The 12,738-nt window shown below is 45.7% G+C and overlaps 1 protein-coding gene across 3 annotated transcripts in view; it reads left to right on the top strand.

Annotated features, from left to right (window-relative positions):
* Positions 1–12,738, top strand: part of LOC6551677 — a 48,233-nt gene that overhangs the window by 23,706 nt on the left and 11,789 nt on the right. Inside the window, exon 1 of one of the 3 annotated variants that reach the window (XM_015155906.2) lies at positions 10,939–11,074. The exons of the other annotated variants lie outside the window; for them this stretch is intronic. Within the exon in view, the coding sequence (XP_015011392.1) occupies positions 11,020–11,074 (55 nt within the window). The 5' untranslated portion in view covers positions 10,939–11,019. Of the gene's footprint in view, positions 1–10,938; positions 11,075–12,738 lie in introns of those variants that run through there. 3 annotated transcript variants of the gene reach the window in all.

The raw sequence follows: 12,738 nt of genomic DNA on the forward strand, positions 1-12,738 counted from the left end.
CTGCTGCTGCTAATGTTGCTGCCGTTTCCATTTAGTATTTGTTATGGCTTTTCTCTTAATTTGAGGTCGTGAGAATCATGGCTAATTAATTGTCCGACCAACAAATACATATGCAAAGGCACATGTGTTGCATGCTGCCGATGGACTGTTAGTGTGCTTTTGTATTGGCCAGGACTTCGCATTGACAACTTTATGAAATGGCAAAGTTTTGGTCCTTTGTGGGCCAAAGGTTTCGCCACACTGCTGCCAGTTTAGTGTGACTTGTAAGGGAAATCTTGTTTCAGCGTTTGAATGTCCTGCGAATATACCGCTTCTTAAATTCGCTGATACGGCTCATTGTTGCCGCAGTGTTCCCAGTGTTGCTGCTGCTGCTGTTGCTGATTTTGCTGTTGCTGTTGCTCATGTTGATGGCGTGTTATTTAAATATATTTAAAGCAGGTAGAGGAGCTCAGCACAAAATTACAGTTAGACGAATTGGGGGAAATTCCTCAGCCGAAAGCTGCAACAACAAGGGTAAGACAAAGTAGCTAGGGTAAATGTGTTGCAGTTGCTTCTGCTGCTGCTGCTGCTGCTGCTGCTGCTGTTGAAGTTGCTGGTGTGCCCTTTCTGTGTTGCTGCTTCCGCATCGATTTTCACATTGGCCACTGTAGCTGCCGCTGCCACTTCTTCGCCAGCCTCTTCCTTTGGTTCATTACAATTTATTTTTATGTGTAATGCAATTATTGTTGTTGCTGCCGCTTGAATGTTTATTCGCGCTGCTTTGGCGGGGGCGTCTTAGAGGGGGTTGGGGGGGCTTAGCGGTGGGCGGGGCACTCCGCCGAGGTCTTTGTTACACTCTCGGACATGACAACAAAGACACGACCACGACACGTTGCGAATTTGCCATGAACATTGCAGTGGCTGCAAGTTGCTGCTGCTGCGCTGTTGCAGTTGCAGTTGCAGTTGCCGTTGCCGTTGCTGCGGGGTGAAGCTGCTATTTGCCGCAAGAGTGGGAGGTGGAGGCAGTGGGTGGCTGGGCGGCTGGTTGGTTGGTTGGTTGGTTGGCTGGTTGGTTGGTTGGGTGGTGTACTGACCTGGCGTTGCACTAAATACAAACACACACTTACGGACACGGACACATCTGGCGCTGAAGATCGCGCGATTTCTTAATATGAGAATATTCCCACCATTGTCTCTTTCGCTGATGAGGCTCCAGAGCTCCTCTATTTCTTCTGTTTTCTGTTTTGTGTTGTTGTTGGGTTTTTTCGGGGTGACTGACTTGGCTGTGGAGTGGGTTGTCCACTTCGATTGCATGCGAGGATCGGCGGTGGCTCCGAGCGGAGGAGCCCTCTCCTCTTGGCCCATTTAGCACCAGGTACTATCTACCCACGAGCTGCTGTTTACCGCTGGCGCTGCTTTAATTCCAGTTATGCGAACTTCTTTTGTCTTTTCCCAACTGCAGTGTGAAAAGATTCCGCATTTGGCATTCACATGGAATCGGTGGCGGCCCTTTACTCTGGGGGTCATTACTGGTCACCAGTTGTTTCAGTTCTTGGCTGTTGCTTGGCGGTGGGTGAAAGAACGGTTCTTGCGTGCAGCACACGTGGCCGTTCCCACCTCTCCACTAATTTATTTGCTCTGGAATCTGTACTTCTCCTTCAACTTCAGCTTCAGCTTCCCTCTGCCCCTGCCCCTGCCCTCACATTTTAATTAATAATTTATGCTCGGATTTTCTCTTTGCAGGTGAGTCTAACGGTAATGGCAGCACCACTGACACCACTGCCACCACTTGCACCACTTGCAGCACATTGTGCGTCCACCGAACGTTCCCAGGCAACATGATCAGTCCGAAAGTTAGAGGAACCAGTGAGTAATGAGCCACTGCTGCTAATTGGCAGTGATTTAAGTAGCTGGTTGCAGAACAGAAATCAATTGAACTCGAGCAATATGGGGATTTCTATTAGGCGTTATGATAAACACAAGTTATAGTCTACCGATTACAAAAATGCAGCCAATGATCAGCTTCGATCACTGGAAATCACTGTGGGTTACCTTAAAGGGAAACTCATTTTATTTTCCCCATCGCACCCATCGCAAGATCCTCGATAGTTGATCGCTGATCGGCGATCGGCGATCGCAATTGTGCAAATCGAGACCAGAAAACCCAGCTTAGCCCTCACACCAGTGCAGCGATCTCGTTTTGCGATCGAACAATGGGGCTGCACCTGCAATCGATCGAACAATTCATCAGGCGGGGATTAACAAAGATTTTCCCACAATTTCCCAGCAAAGTACCATCGAAATGCCCAGTGGCAGGAACAAGTATAAAATTTCATTATCGCGCACTTGCAAGACGGAAAGGCAAGGGAAATTGAACAAAATAAAGAGCGGGCCTTAGGCTTATCCCATTACACTAAGCGCATATGCAGGAGTCCTGTGTCTTTGGTCCTGGCGGTTGGGGTATTCAGTTTGGAAGGCTGGATTCTGAATTCTGGGTTCTGGGATCTGGGTTCCTGTGTCCTGCATCCTGAGGCCCAAAACACTTGTTGGCCGCTTCATGTTTCAGCAGAAAAGGCGCAGACAAAGCAGCGCCGGTGGAAAATGCGAAAAGATCCCCGTACAATGTACTTCGCGCAGCTACGCTGCCACTTGATTAGTTGCTACATGGAAAGAAAATCTGTATCTTGCTCCATTAAGAAACTATGTTAAATTCCAAGGAATTATGTTGATCCAAGATTTTAATTAGGACGAGATTAGTGCAAGTATTAATGCCACAAATTTGAGGAAAGTACTTGATGTAAAACAAATACATTTAGCATTTGACCAGTTTTATAAGAGTATAAAAAGAAAATACAAAAGGGCAATTACAAATTCAGTTTTTGCCAGTGCGTACGCGGAATAGCGGAAAAGTTGCAAAAATAGAACCCAGAACGCCGGCATTATTTGTCATGGGAAAGACGAGCAGGTGACTTGGCTCCTCCTGCGATTCCGTGCAGATCCTGCGAGATCGTCCTGCTTGGGGAGTTGGTAATTGAATTGATCGTGATTCGGATTTGTGGCCATTGTCGATCGATGAGGATGCAGATGTAGCCACGATCATTATGATAGCCGGCTACCTGAAGGCAAAGGCAGGGGAACAAGGACAAGGAGCATCGGGACTCGCAACCCCGAATTCAGAACTCAGTAGCAGGGGCAGTTGTAGCGAAATCGCCAGGACAATGAGTGCGCATTTTGCAGGCTGTCTGTCCAATATTTGCGACGTGTCATCGATCGAAGGATGCTTGAGAACCATCCCGCTCTCTTTTTATTGAATGTTTTTTGGTGCGTGAGAAAAAGGATTAAGGAGGACATGCATCTATAGGGCAATGCAGGACTGTCAACGTGAAAGAGGTAGAGGTAGAGGTGTGCAAAAATAGTGGAACGGCTTTTGGCGAAATGAAGAAGAGAAGGGCCAGCTGGCTGGCGACTGTGGGAATTTCTGGGAGCGAGCATCGGTGTCTGATTTTGATCCATTTCAGGCTAATCAAAGCGTTCGAGCTGCGGGGAGCACCCCGCGTTTTCCACCGTTTTGCCCCAGCCCCCGCGATTTTCCCTGCCAATTTCCCGACTGGATCCCGCTGCCCACTGCGGCATTGTCTGCAAGTTCAGTTCGATAAGCATCAAGTTCTCACGAACTTTTATTGTCCTCAAGACGACGGCGAAGACGCTGGCAACCTGGAATTGCAACTGGCAAACTGCACGAGCATCTGCCCCTGCAACCGCCCACCTCTGCCCACCACCACCCACTCGCCGCCCCCTTTTTCCAGGCAGAGCGACATTTTGCAAGCAATTAATGCCAAATTTAGACAAGCCTGTGCTCTTTCTTTTTGGCCCAAACAAATAGCCATGTTCAAAATAATAGTGGCAGTTGCTTACTGCAAGCGAAATAGGAGCTCGAAACTAGTCACTAATTTTTTCAAATTTTGTTTACTTTTGCACATAATTTTGTAAACTTCAATCGATTAACGCCTGCTGAGGAACTCGAGCTTCTTTTTGGTGCTCAAAGTCGCAGTTTCCAGATTCCTTGGTGCGTCCTTCGGAAAATTAACATCCGCCAGTCGCGCAACGCCCATCAAGCCAAAGATTGTGGCCAAGCTTTTGACTCCATAGTTGTCCAGACGCTTCGGGCACTTCTTCGATTGGGCAAACATGAAAACACCAATGCCAAACAGACCTAATCCATTGGTCAAGCGACAGTTCAGGCAACCCAGTTCGTTTCTCAGCCAAGATGTTAGTTTTTCGATCATTTTGAGTTTTTTTTAACTCGGATTTGGACGTTACAACTGAGTTAGCGCAGCCAACTTGGGATTAGTCTAGGTAAACGTGTTAGAAACTAAGGAACTTAACTGTAAATAGCTGTAATTATTTCATTGGCATCATAAGGCTCTCTTCAACATGTTGAGCCAGGTTTCCCGGCGAAATTTTCCACCTCAATCAGGCGTGAAATATGTGTTAAAACCTCGAAGAAAAAGGCCGGAAGTGAGTACGCCCCACTCACGCATGAAAACAGTCTGCTTTCGATATATGTTTTTTTTATTTTTACTCAGCTCGTACATTTCGTTGGCTTTTTACTTATTTGAGGCCCAGTTAAATTTTACGTGGCTCCCTGACCCAATTGCAGGCCTTACCTTGACTGAATCATCCAGCCGGAGACGGCGATAAGACCCCGGACCTTCGACCAAGCCCAAAAATACTGAAAACCAAGAAACAAACAAAATTCAAGGGGCGAAGCGAGACGCATGCGCGCAGCCCGTCGCTAATAAATTCACTCATATGCGGGACATGTGGAAATTCAAACTAATTAAATTGTAAAACGAAATTAGCTTAGATAATTTGTAGAGTGCGATTCGGCTGAACGGCTGAACGGCTTAACCCTTTGCCATCGCACGGGGCCCGCATTCATAGTCGACTGACATAATAATGCCTCAGATCGGCCAGGCAATTCGATATGCCATTGCACACGATCTATAGGCGCTTATCAGTTGCAAATAACTTGATTAATGATGTAGGTTTCGAATCGGGTGAGATTTCGGGGGTTCCATTAAGCGAGCGGTTAGAATGCGTTGCATTTGATTATGCTACTATGCTGCATTTTCCAGAAATCGATTTAATTTAAAGAGAAGTGTGGAGTACCCATGGCGCCACTTGTCGTGGGATTATCCCACTGGCTACTGCCTTAACCCCCTACTGCCCGGCGGCACTTGTGTTTTGATGATGCTCGACGGTGTGGTCTTAACCCTGTGCGATTTATTTATGATTACGACTCTGAGTGCGTGCCAGTTGCTGTGACTGCTGGTCACATCCTTTTATACACTCGCATACATCCCTGAACATCCATCTGTGCAGCGGCTACTGTGGGCGTTGTCCTGTTATGCTGTCGCTATTGTCCCTGCAGGACAATCCTCAAATGGTCAGCCAACTCGCCAGGTTGCCTGTGTTTACTCTGAAAACATTTACTCCTGTTGTCCTCGATTTTATTGCGGATAAATCACCACGTTGAGCAAAGGATATTTGTGGGTGTTGTAGGCAATGACACGCCCATTAGTCTACTAGAAGATGCGGCAATGTGCGGTAAAGGACCTCACCAGGCTTCCAGATGTTCTACTTTTGTGTTTGGACTATTTGAATCTAATTGTTGGATGGCTTTCTAGTTAGTTAGGGTGCTATTCCTTTTCACTATCTGTGCTTTCACTATGCACTATAGAATTTCACGCATATCTCTGATTTGTTTGTGTGGCTGATGATAATAAAACTTGCTGGCTTCCTTCGCTTCAAGGACCGACTCACCAAGTTGGTCCGATTCGGAACCATCTCATAAATCGAAGACTCTGATTACTCCATAAAATCGATATTGTAGACCATTCGCCATGGCATAAAGCCACCGCATTCCTCGCTTCTGAGGCTTTTGGCCGCTGCTTTCTTTCGGCTTTGGGATACACGAGTGTGTATACTTATAGTCGTTCAATATGCGAGACACGTACGGTGGAAACAGCCGCATTGAGGCTGCGGTTCAGTCTGTAAATCCGAAATGGGACAACAACACCTACGGCAGCAAACCATTCAGTTTACGGCCCCTTTTGACCAGGTCCAAAAGTCGAGGCCAAAAGATGGGCACGTCCACGTCCACGTCCATGTTCACCGGCGACCAAGAGATCTCCGTTCGCTGATGGAGATGTCACTTGAGTAATTGTCGTCATACGCTCGCCGCTCAGCTTATTTTCCTATTTTCATTACCTGCCACACAAAAGCCGTCAGCGAAGAAAGTTTTCGGTGTATGCGTTTACAGAGAGAGAAAAGTGCACAATTCTCTAGCTCAAAAAGCAGTTCCCTTTTAAAAGTAGCAAACAAGTCTTCTAAACAAATATAAGTTCCCTTTCATTCTGGTATTTTTTATTGATATTTTTGGTTATCATATTATTTGTTCTGTGTATTTTCACCCTGGACCTTGGACATTGGCTGGCCTGAAATGCGCCTTTGTAGTTGCACAATCTGCGTGTCAATGATGACGCTGCTCCCCAGAGAAACCCCAAGTTCCAGTTCCTCCACCTACTTCTTCTCCTCCGCCTTCTTCTCCCTCTCCTTCTCCTTCTTCTCCTCCTCCGATCTCCAATCGTTTGGCATGTCCAAGATGCGAGTCCGTCCAACGTGCAGCTATTTAGTGGCTTTGTCCCTCGCCCCCGCAATTCCATATCTCGTCATTCGCATCTGGGCAGCGCCTTTGTGTATCCGTATCTGTATCTGTAACGCTGCGTGTTTTGTATCTGATGCCCCTTGCTATACCAGATATATCTACGATGTGTGTGCGTGTGTGTGTGTGGGTCTGAGCGGTCTTTTGGGACCGAAGCGACCTGTGTCCACGTCCGCCGACAACATTTCATCATCGTGATGATCGTGAAAGGAGCACCTCGAACAATAATTGTCACTGGCACAAAAGTAATCATAATTTCGGAGTTTCTCCCTCACACTCTTTCATCTTTTTTGGGTCCATTATGCAGAGTGACGTGTTTCACCTTATTTTTGAGAATTAGCAAACGTCTCCCAGGTCCACTCAACCGTTTCCCAAACAAAGGTCGAAAATATTGGAAAATATGTGTGTACATACGCGTATACTCGTATACAAGAAGATGCCGGGTAGCTGATTGATTTGGCCGACCAACATGATGCGTGAAGATGACAAATCCAATCACAACAACAAAGGAGTCCTGCGAGTTGCTCAAGGAGGACATCAGCAGGTTGAGGGTCAAGGATGCGATAGTCGGGAAAAGATAACGAGCAGTTGCACCCGAAACTGATGAAGAAAGAAAGTGGATTTAGGTACAAGAAAGTGCAAGTTTCCTGGGAATTCGAATTCATTTTAGAAGATCCAATAGACTAAAAGTCTTTGATGACTTTTTTCAAATCCTAAAGCAGAAAAGACTAAAAAAAAATATTTGAAAAAGTAGGAAAATCAAGGACTACACTTTCGATGTGTATGCAAAAAAAAACTTTCCCAGGAAAAGTGCGTGATAGCGCAACAAAAAACAAACATGTTTCATTTTGAAACATATTTTTTATTGAATTCATTTCGTTAGCTTTTTGAAATTTGGAAGTTTTTTAGCTGATCCGCTACCAAAACCGTTACAAACCGATCAAATTTCCATATTCACGCTTCCACGCTCTTTTGCTAAAAACAATTCCAAGTGCTTGCCGCAGGATTTCTATCTGCAACACGCAGAAAGCAGCCAACCCAGAAAACCAAAAAATCTGACAAAAAACGGACAAAACTGAAAGGAGCAAAGCCCCGAAAACCGGTCACCCTTCCTGTATGCCATAAATTTTCCGTTAAAAACGAATGCATTTCCAGTGAGATTTGCTCATTTAAACGAAAGCTGGCCCAGGAAAACGTGAATATCAAGGGAAAATTATCGAGAAGAATGACAGCCAAAGGTAGGAAAAAAGATGCAAAGGTAAAAAATTCTAGCATCCGAGGAGGGGAGACGACAATTGCCCGTCTTAGGGTGAGAGAGACCCACGAAACCCAAGACCATCTTCCTTTTTATCATTGTTTGAATTGAATTAAAAAAGCGACGGTAATCAATGCGAAGCTGCGCCGGCTGCTTCGTCCTTGTCCTCGTCCAGGACCCTCTATCTAAATCAGGCGAAAAAAAACCTTTGCCTGCCTCACATGTGACACAAACGCCACCCCACCCCTCGCGATTCATATCTTGGGAAAATCTTGGCCACCACCCAAAAAAAAAAAAAAAAACGGAAAAAGGAAACCCAAGGCGCGCACACACACACAAAATCGGGAGGACGAGAAAAAAAACAATAAGGACACGCACGAGGGGCATAAAAAATTAATATCGGGGAAGGAAAAAAATTTGCATAGAACAAAAAATGCCGTTACACACACACGACGCACACACTGAGGCTACCTGGACTCAAGCAGGACTCGCCGAATTCGCAACTCCCGCAGATCCTTAGGGGGTTGCAAAATGGAACGGTAGGGAAAAAAAATCACACAGCCCCGGGACAAAAGGAAATCGAAAGAAACACAAAAGGAAACTTTGAGGAAAGCAGGCGGCGATCGGTAAAAATTGCATAAAAAATAATTGCAAGGCGACAGGACGCGGGCTGGATGTCCTGTGCCTGGATGATGTCCTCCCCTCCGCCCCTTCTGCGTTTGATTAAAGCGCACAAAGGACAGGGACCAGTTTGTTTTTTCTTCCTTCTTCTTAGCGTTCCAGGACATTAGCAGCATCCTTTTACAAAGCAGCTCGCATCTGCGCAGGCGCCGCCGCGTCTTCGTCCTGCCGAGGGGTAAATCAAATGCGCGCGCAAAAAACCAGGGTTCGTTATGCCATAGTATGGTTTAGTAGAACAAAAAAATCAAAAAACAACACACATGAGGTACAAAAAATTCGTTTACCCTCGTGACAAAGGGAAAGGATTAAGCAGCGAGGCAGAAGAAGAGAATCTTAGAGAATGTTACGCATCCGCCTGTCCATCTCCATCTCCATCTTCATCTCCTTCCCATTGCTATCCCCTCTATTATTAGATATATGCATTCAGGGGGAAGGGTATTCTGGGATCGGGGCTGGTCGCCACACTTATTGCGCAGCTTCCGCGATGTGAACTCCAGAGAGAACTGCGCACATCCCATGCTGGGATGAACTATGCCGAGAATGGGAGAGAGTTCAAGGAACTCCGACGTTTCCAGGATCTGTGGAGCATTGTCTCCATAAATAGCTCACTAATCTGAAACGGAACTCGAGCATCACCCTGCTACACCAATGTCCCTGTTTCACGAACCTATCACATTTTATCTCCCTGCCAAACTTGATATCCAAGAACTGAACTAAACTATCTATAGCATCAGCAACATCATCGTATGATATTACAGAACCCTATCTGCCCACTACACTCATTTCGAACACCTCGTTCTGATTTTAGCAGCAGAACAGTGTCTTAGTGAGGGAAAAGTGTAGCCAATAGGAAGAATGTACTCTTTAGAGATCTTACAGTTTTACTAGTCTTGACATCAAAATAATATTAATATATTAAATATATATCTATATATTATTAGCTTTATCAAAACTTTTGCTTGTAAAGAAATGCACGTCCAAGCGGATATGACCTATAAACGTTAGGATATATAGGAAATAATATAATAAAATTATCATTTTAGTTAACCGCAAGTTTATGCTTCAGCTATTCAACAATTTTCAATGTTTATTGATTATAGTTAAGTGATGATTTTACTGCGATATTTCTTAGGTCTATCTTGGGTTCGAAACCCCAGCGTGGTTAACTCCAAGTGAGAGCCTGTCATTGGTCAGTGGCTCGCTGGCCGACAACTCGTTCGCTCCATCCACACCCTCCCCCCTTCTGCTACTCCCCCCTCCCCCTTCCAATCTTTATGCCCATGACATAGTTATAGTTTCACTCCTTCGCCGCCGTTGTAACCCTCTGCTGTGCGTAACAGCTCAATTTGGGCAGCGATTAGCGGCGGACAGTCGCTAGTTTTCCTTGTGTGTATGTCCATGTGTGTAGAGAGATTTTTCCTGCAGAAGGGGGGAGGGGGTTTACGGGGGAGCAGTGGCAGTCGCCGTCGCTGCCTAGGTCGGCGTCGACGCCGGCAGCGACGGACAGTCGTCCGGAGATGAATTCATCCCCCTATTTCCCATGTATTGTGCCTTTGGTCCACTCGCAACTCGAACATGTGCGAGGGAGAGGTACCGAGGGCAAGAGTGTGAGAGGAGGAGAGGGAGACAACGGGCCAGCAACCCCTGCACGCGTGTGCGTGTGTGTGTGTGTGAGTAGTGGTGACTACACACGTTTTTTCCTATATGGTTTTTTTTAGCCCCGACCCTCGAGGGTCAAAGGGAATGAAGAGCGGTGTGTGTGCGCTGTGTGTGAGTAAAAAACGCTGTCTCTGCCGACGTCGACGACGACGGCGACGGCACAGCCTCAGCGGCAGGATGGAACGCACGACGACCGTCGACCCTCGAGCGTCCCAGGAAGCCAACTAGCTGTCAGTCCACGTGAAGCCTCCGAGGGGTCAACAACACACTGCACACGACCTCAACTCAGATTCAGATCCTTCGGCCGACAAACACGTCGATTTAGCAAACATTCAAACATTACCTCGCATTCCCCACAGTCACTCGAAACGGTTTAACCGATACGCAGCCGATACCCAACCGTTACCGTTACCGTTACCGCTACTGTTACCGCTTCGTGTCTTGTGAAAGTGCTCAAATTTTAGGAAAAATAAACACAAGAAAATACAAACATTCGAGGACAACCACACGCAGGACAATTGGATTACCTACGATCGTGTGTGTCTGTCACTACAATCTTGTGCCTTTCGCTTTTTTTTTAAACACAAAAACTATTTTTTTTAAATCTAAAAACCACAAAAACAACAAAACTTGTGATGTGTTAAATGTTTAAAACGTAAAACCAAACATAAAACAAAAACACAAGACACCACAATATTTTTTTTTTACAAAAGTCAAGATGTACAACAAAATGCTGTCGATCAGTGAGGATCATGGATTCCGTTCGCTGAGCCGTAAGTTTCAAATTTAAAAACGAGAAAAGCTCATTAGTTTAAACCTAATTTGCGGCATGCTTTGAGTGACCATACCAAAAATCGTTGTTATATCATAATCAAGAGCCCCAAAAACACTTCCCAATAAGCAATTGCCCAGAGGCGTGTATCTTGGACTGAGATAACCGCAGCATTTCTTGGAACTTCCCAGAAATTCCTATAACAGCTCTTCCTGTTCTGTTCAGTGCTGGTGCGGTACTTCTTTTCTACCATGGTGTTCATGGGTGCCTCTTTAATCATTTGCCGTTGTCGCTCTATGTTGTCCCCCAAATAGATACAAAAAAAAAAATAAAAAATGTGCGGACAATTTTTGATAAGCGCGTTGTACTGGGAAGAACAACCAGAACAACAATAAGCCAACGCCCGCACCCACACCAGCACACACCCGAGGGGAAGAGGGTAAAGGGGGGGCAACCTACTTACCTACCTATATGGATCGCAGCTATATTTACATATGTCCGTCGTGACTGTCGTTGACTTTCGGGAAATAAAACAAACCTCTCTATATCGCCTCTCTGCACCTTGCTCACAGTACAAATACAAATATTTTAGCGACAAAAAAACAGAGCAGAGCAGAGGGTAAAAAACAACGACCTGAAAATGAAAAGTAAAACTTACAAGCCACATATGTCTTATCAAAAGAAGTGAGCAGAGAGCAACAATGGGAACATTTCATTGGCTCTAAGCAAATAGAGCGGGTCTTTTGCCATCGGTCCACCTTAAACTTACATTTCGATTACAAACGGATGTTCAAACAACGCGCGACTTCAAAAGGCCAATTGGATTTCTCTCAGCCAACCGGAAGTACAGTTGCACTTAGACGAGGCTTAGCAGGGTTCTTAAAACAGGCGTAGAAGCCTAGAGCAATTGAAAAGGAAATGTACTATATTTAAAATATACCCATAACTTATCTTATTTGTTTCTTTAAATACGAAGAGTTGAAAACAAAACAGCAGGCTTCGAAACTGTTTAAATTTAAGCGTATTTACTATAATACATTCCAGTTTTCACCTGGCTTATTTAAACATTAATTGCTATGTATTTGTGTTGCACTTTCGGTTGAATGCTCTTTTATTATTTAGTGTTGTTGGGCCCATACCTTGTGCCCATTTCCTTTGGCTTATCAGTCGCCATGTGTGTCCAGCTTTAACACACAGACACACGCACACACGCACACGTGTACTATATGTTAATGCCCGATTCCAGGCCGCGACCATATTTGCATATGGCTCATTCACTCAACCTGGCGGGGTAACTGTGGGCCTGTACCGTCCGTCCGTCCGTTTGTCCGTCCGTTTGTCCGTCTACGGGTCGGTCTGTGGTCTCCGTTTTACGGTCGGGGTTCCATTTGTTTGCTCATTTGTTTGTCCAGATATCCAGTCGCTTACCTTGCCGCCATATGCGGGTGTTATCAGCAGTCAGCGCTAGCTTTTGGCTAACCGCTTCTTCTGCTCGTTGCTTTTTTTTTTTTTTCCGCCCCAAAACCCCGTGAACCCCCACCTGAGCCCCTGGAACCCCGTGGAACGACCCGCCAAGCCACCGAGCCATCAGAAAACGAACTCTATTGGGGGACAGTAGGCAAATAAAACCAAATTTTGTATGCTAAAACACTTTGCGAAGGCGAC

The sequence above is a fragment of the Drosophila erecta genome, unplaced genomic scaffold (genome assembly GCF_003286155.1).
Source record: "Drosophila erecta strain 14021-0224.00,06,07 unplaced genomic scaffold, DereRS2 tig00000126-arrow-pilon, whole genome shotgun sequence".
Classification (NCBI taxonomy): domain Eukaryota; kingdom Metazoa; phylum Arthropoda; class Insecta; order Diptera; family Drosophilidae; genus Drosophila; species Drosophila erecta.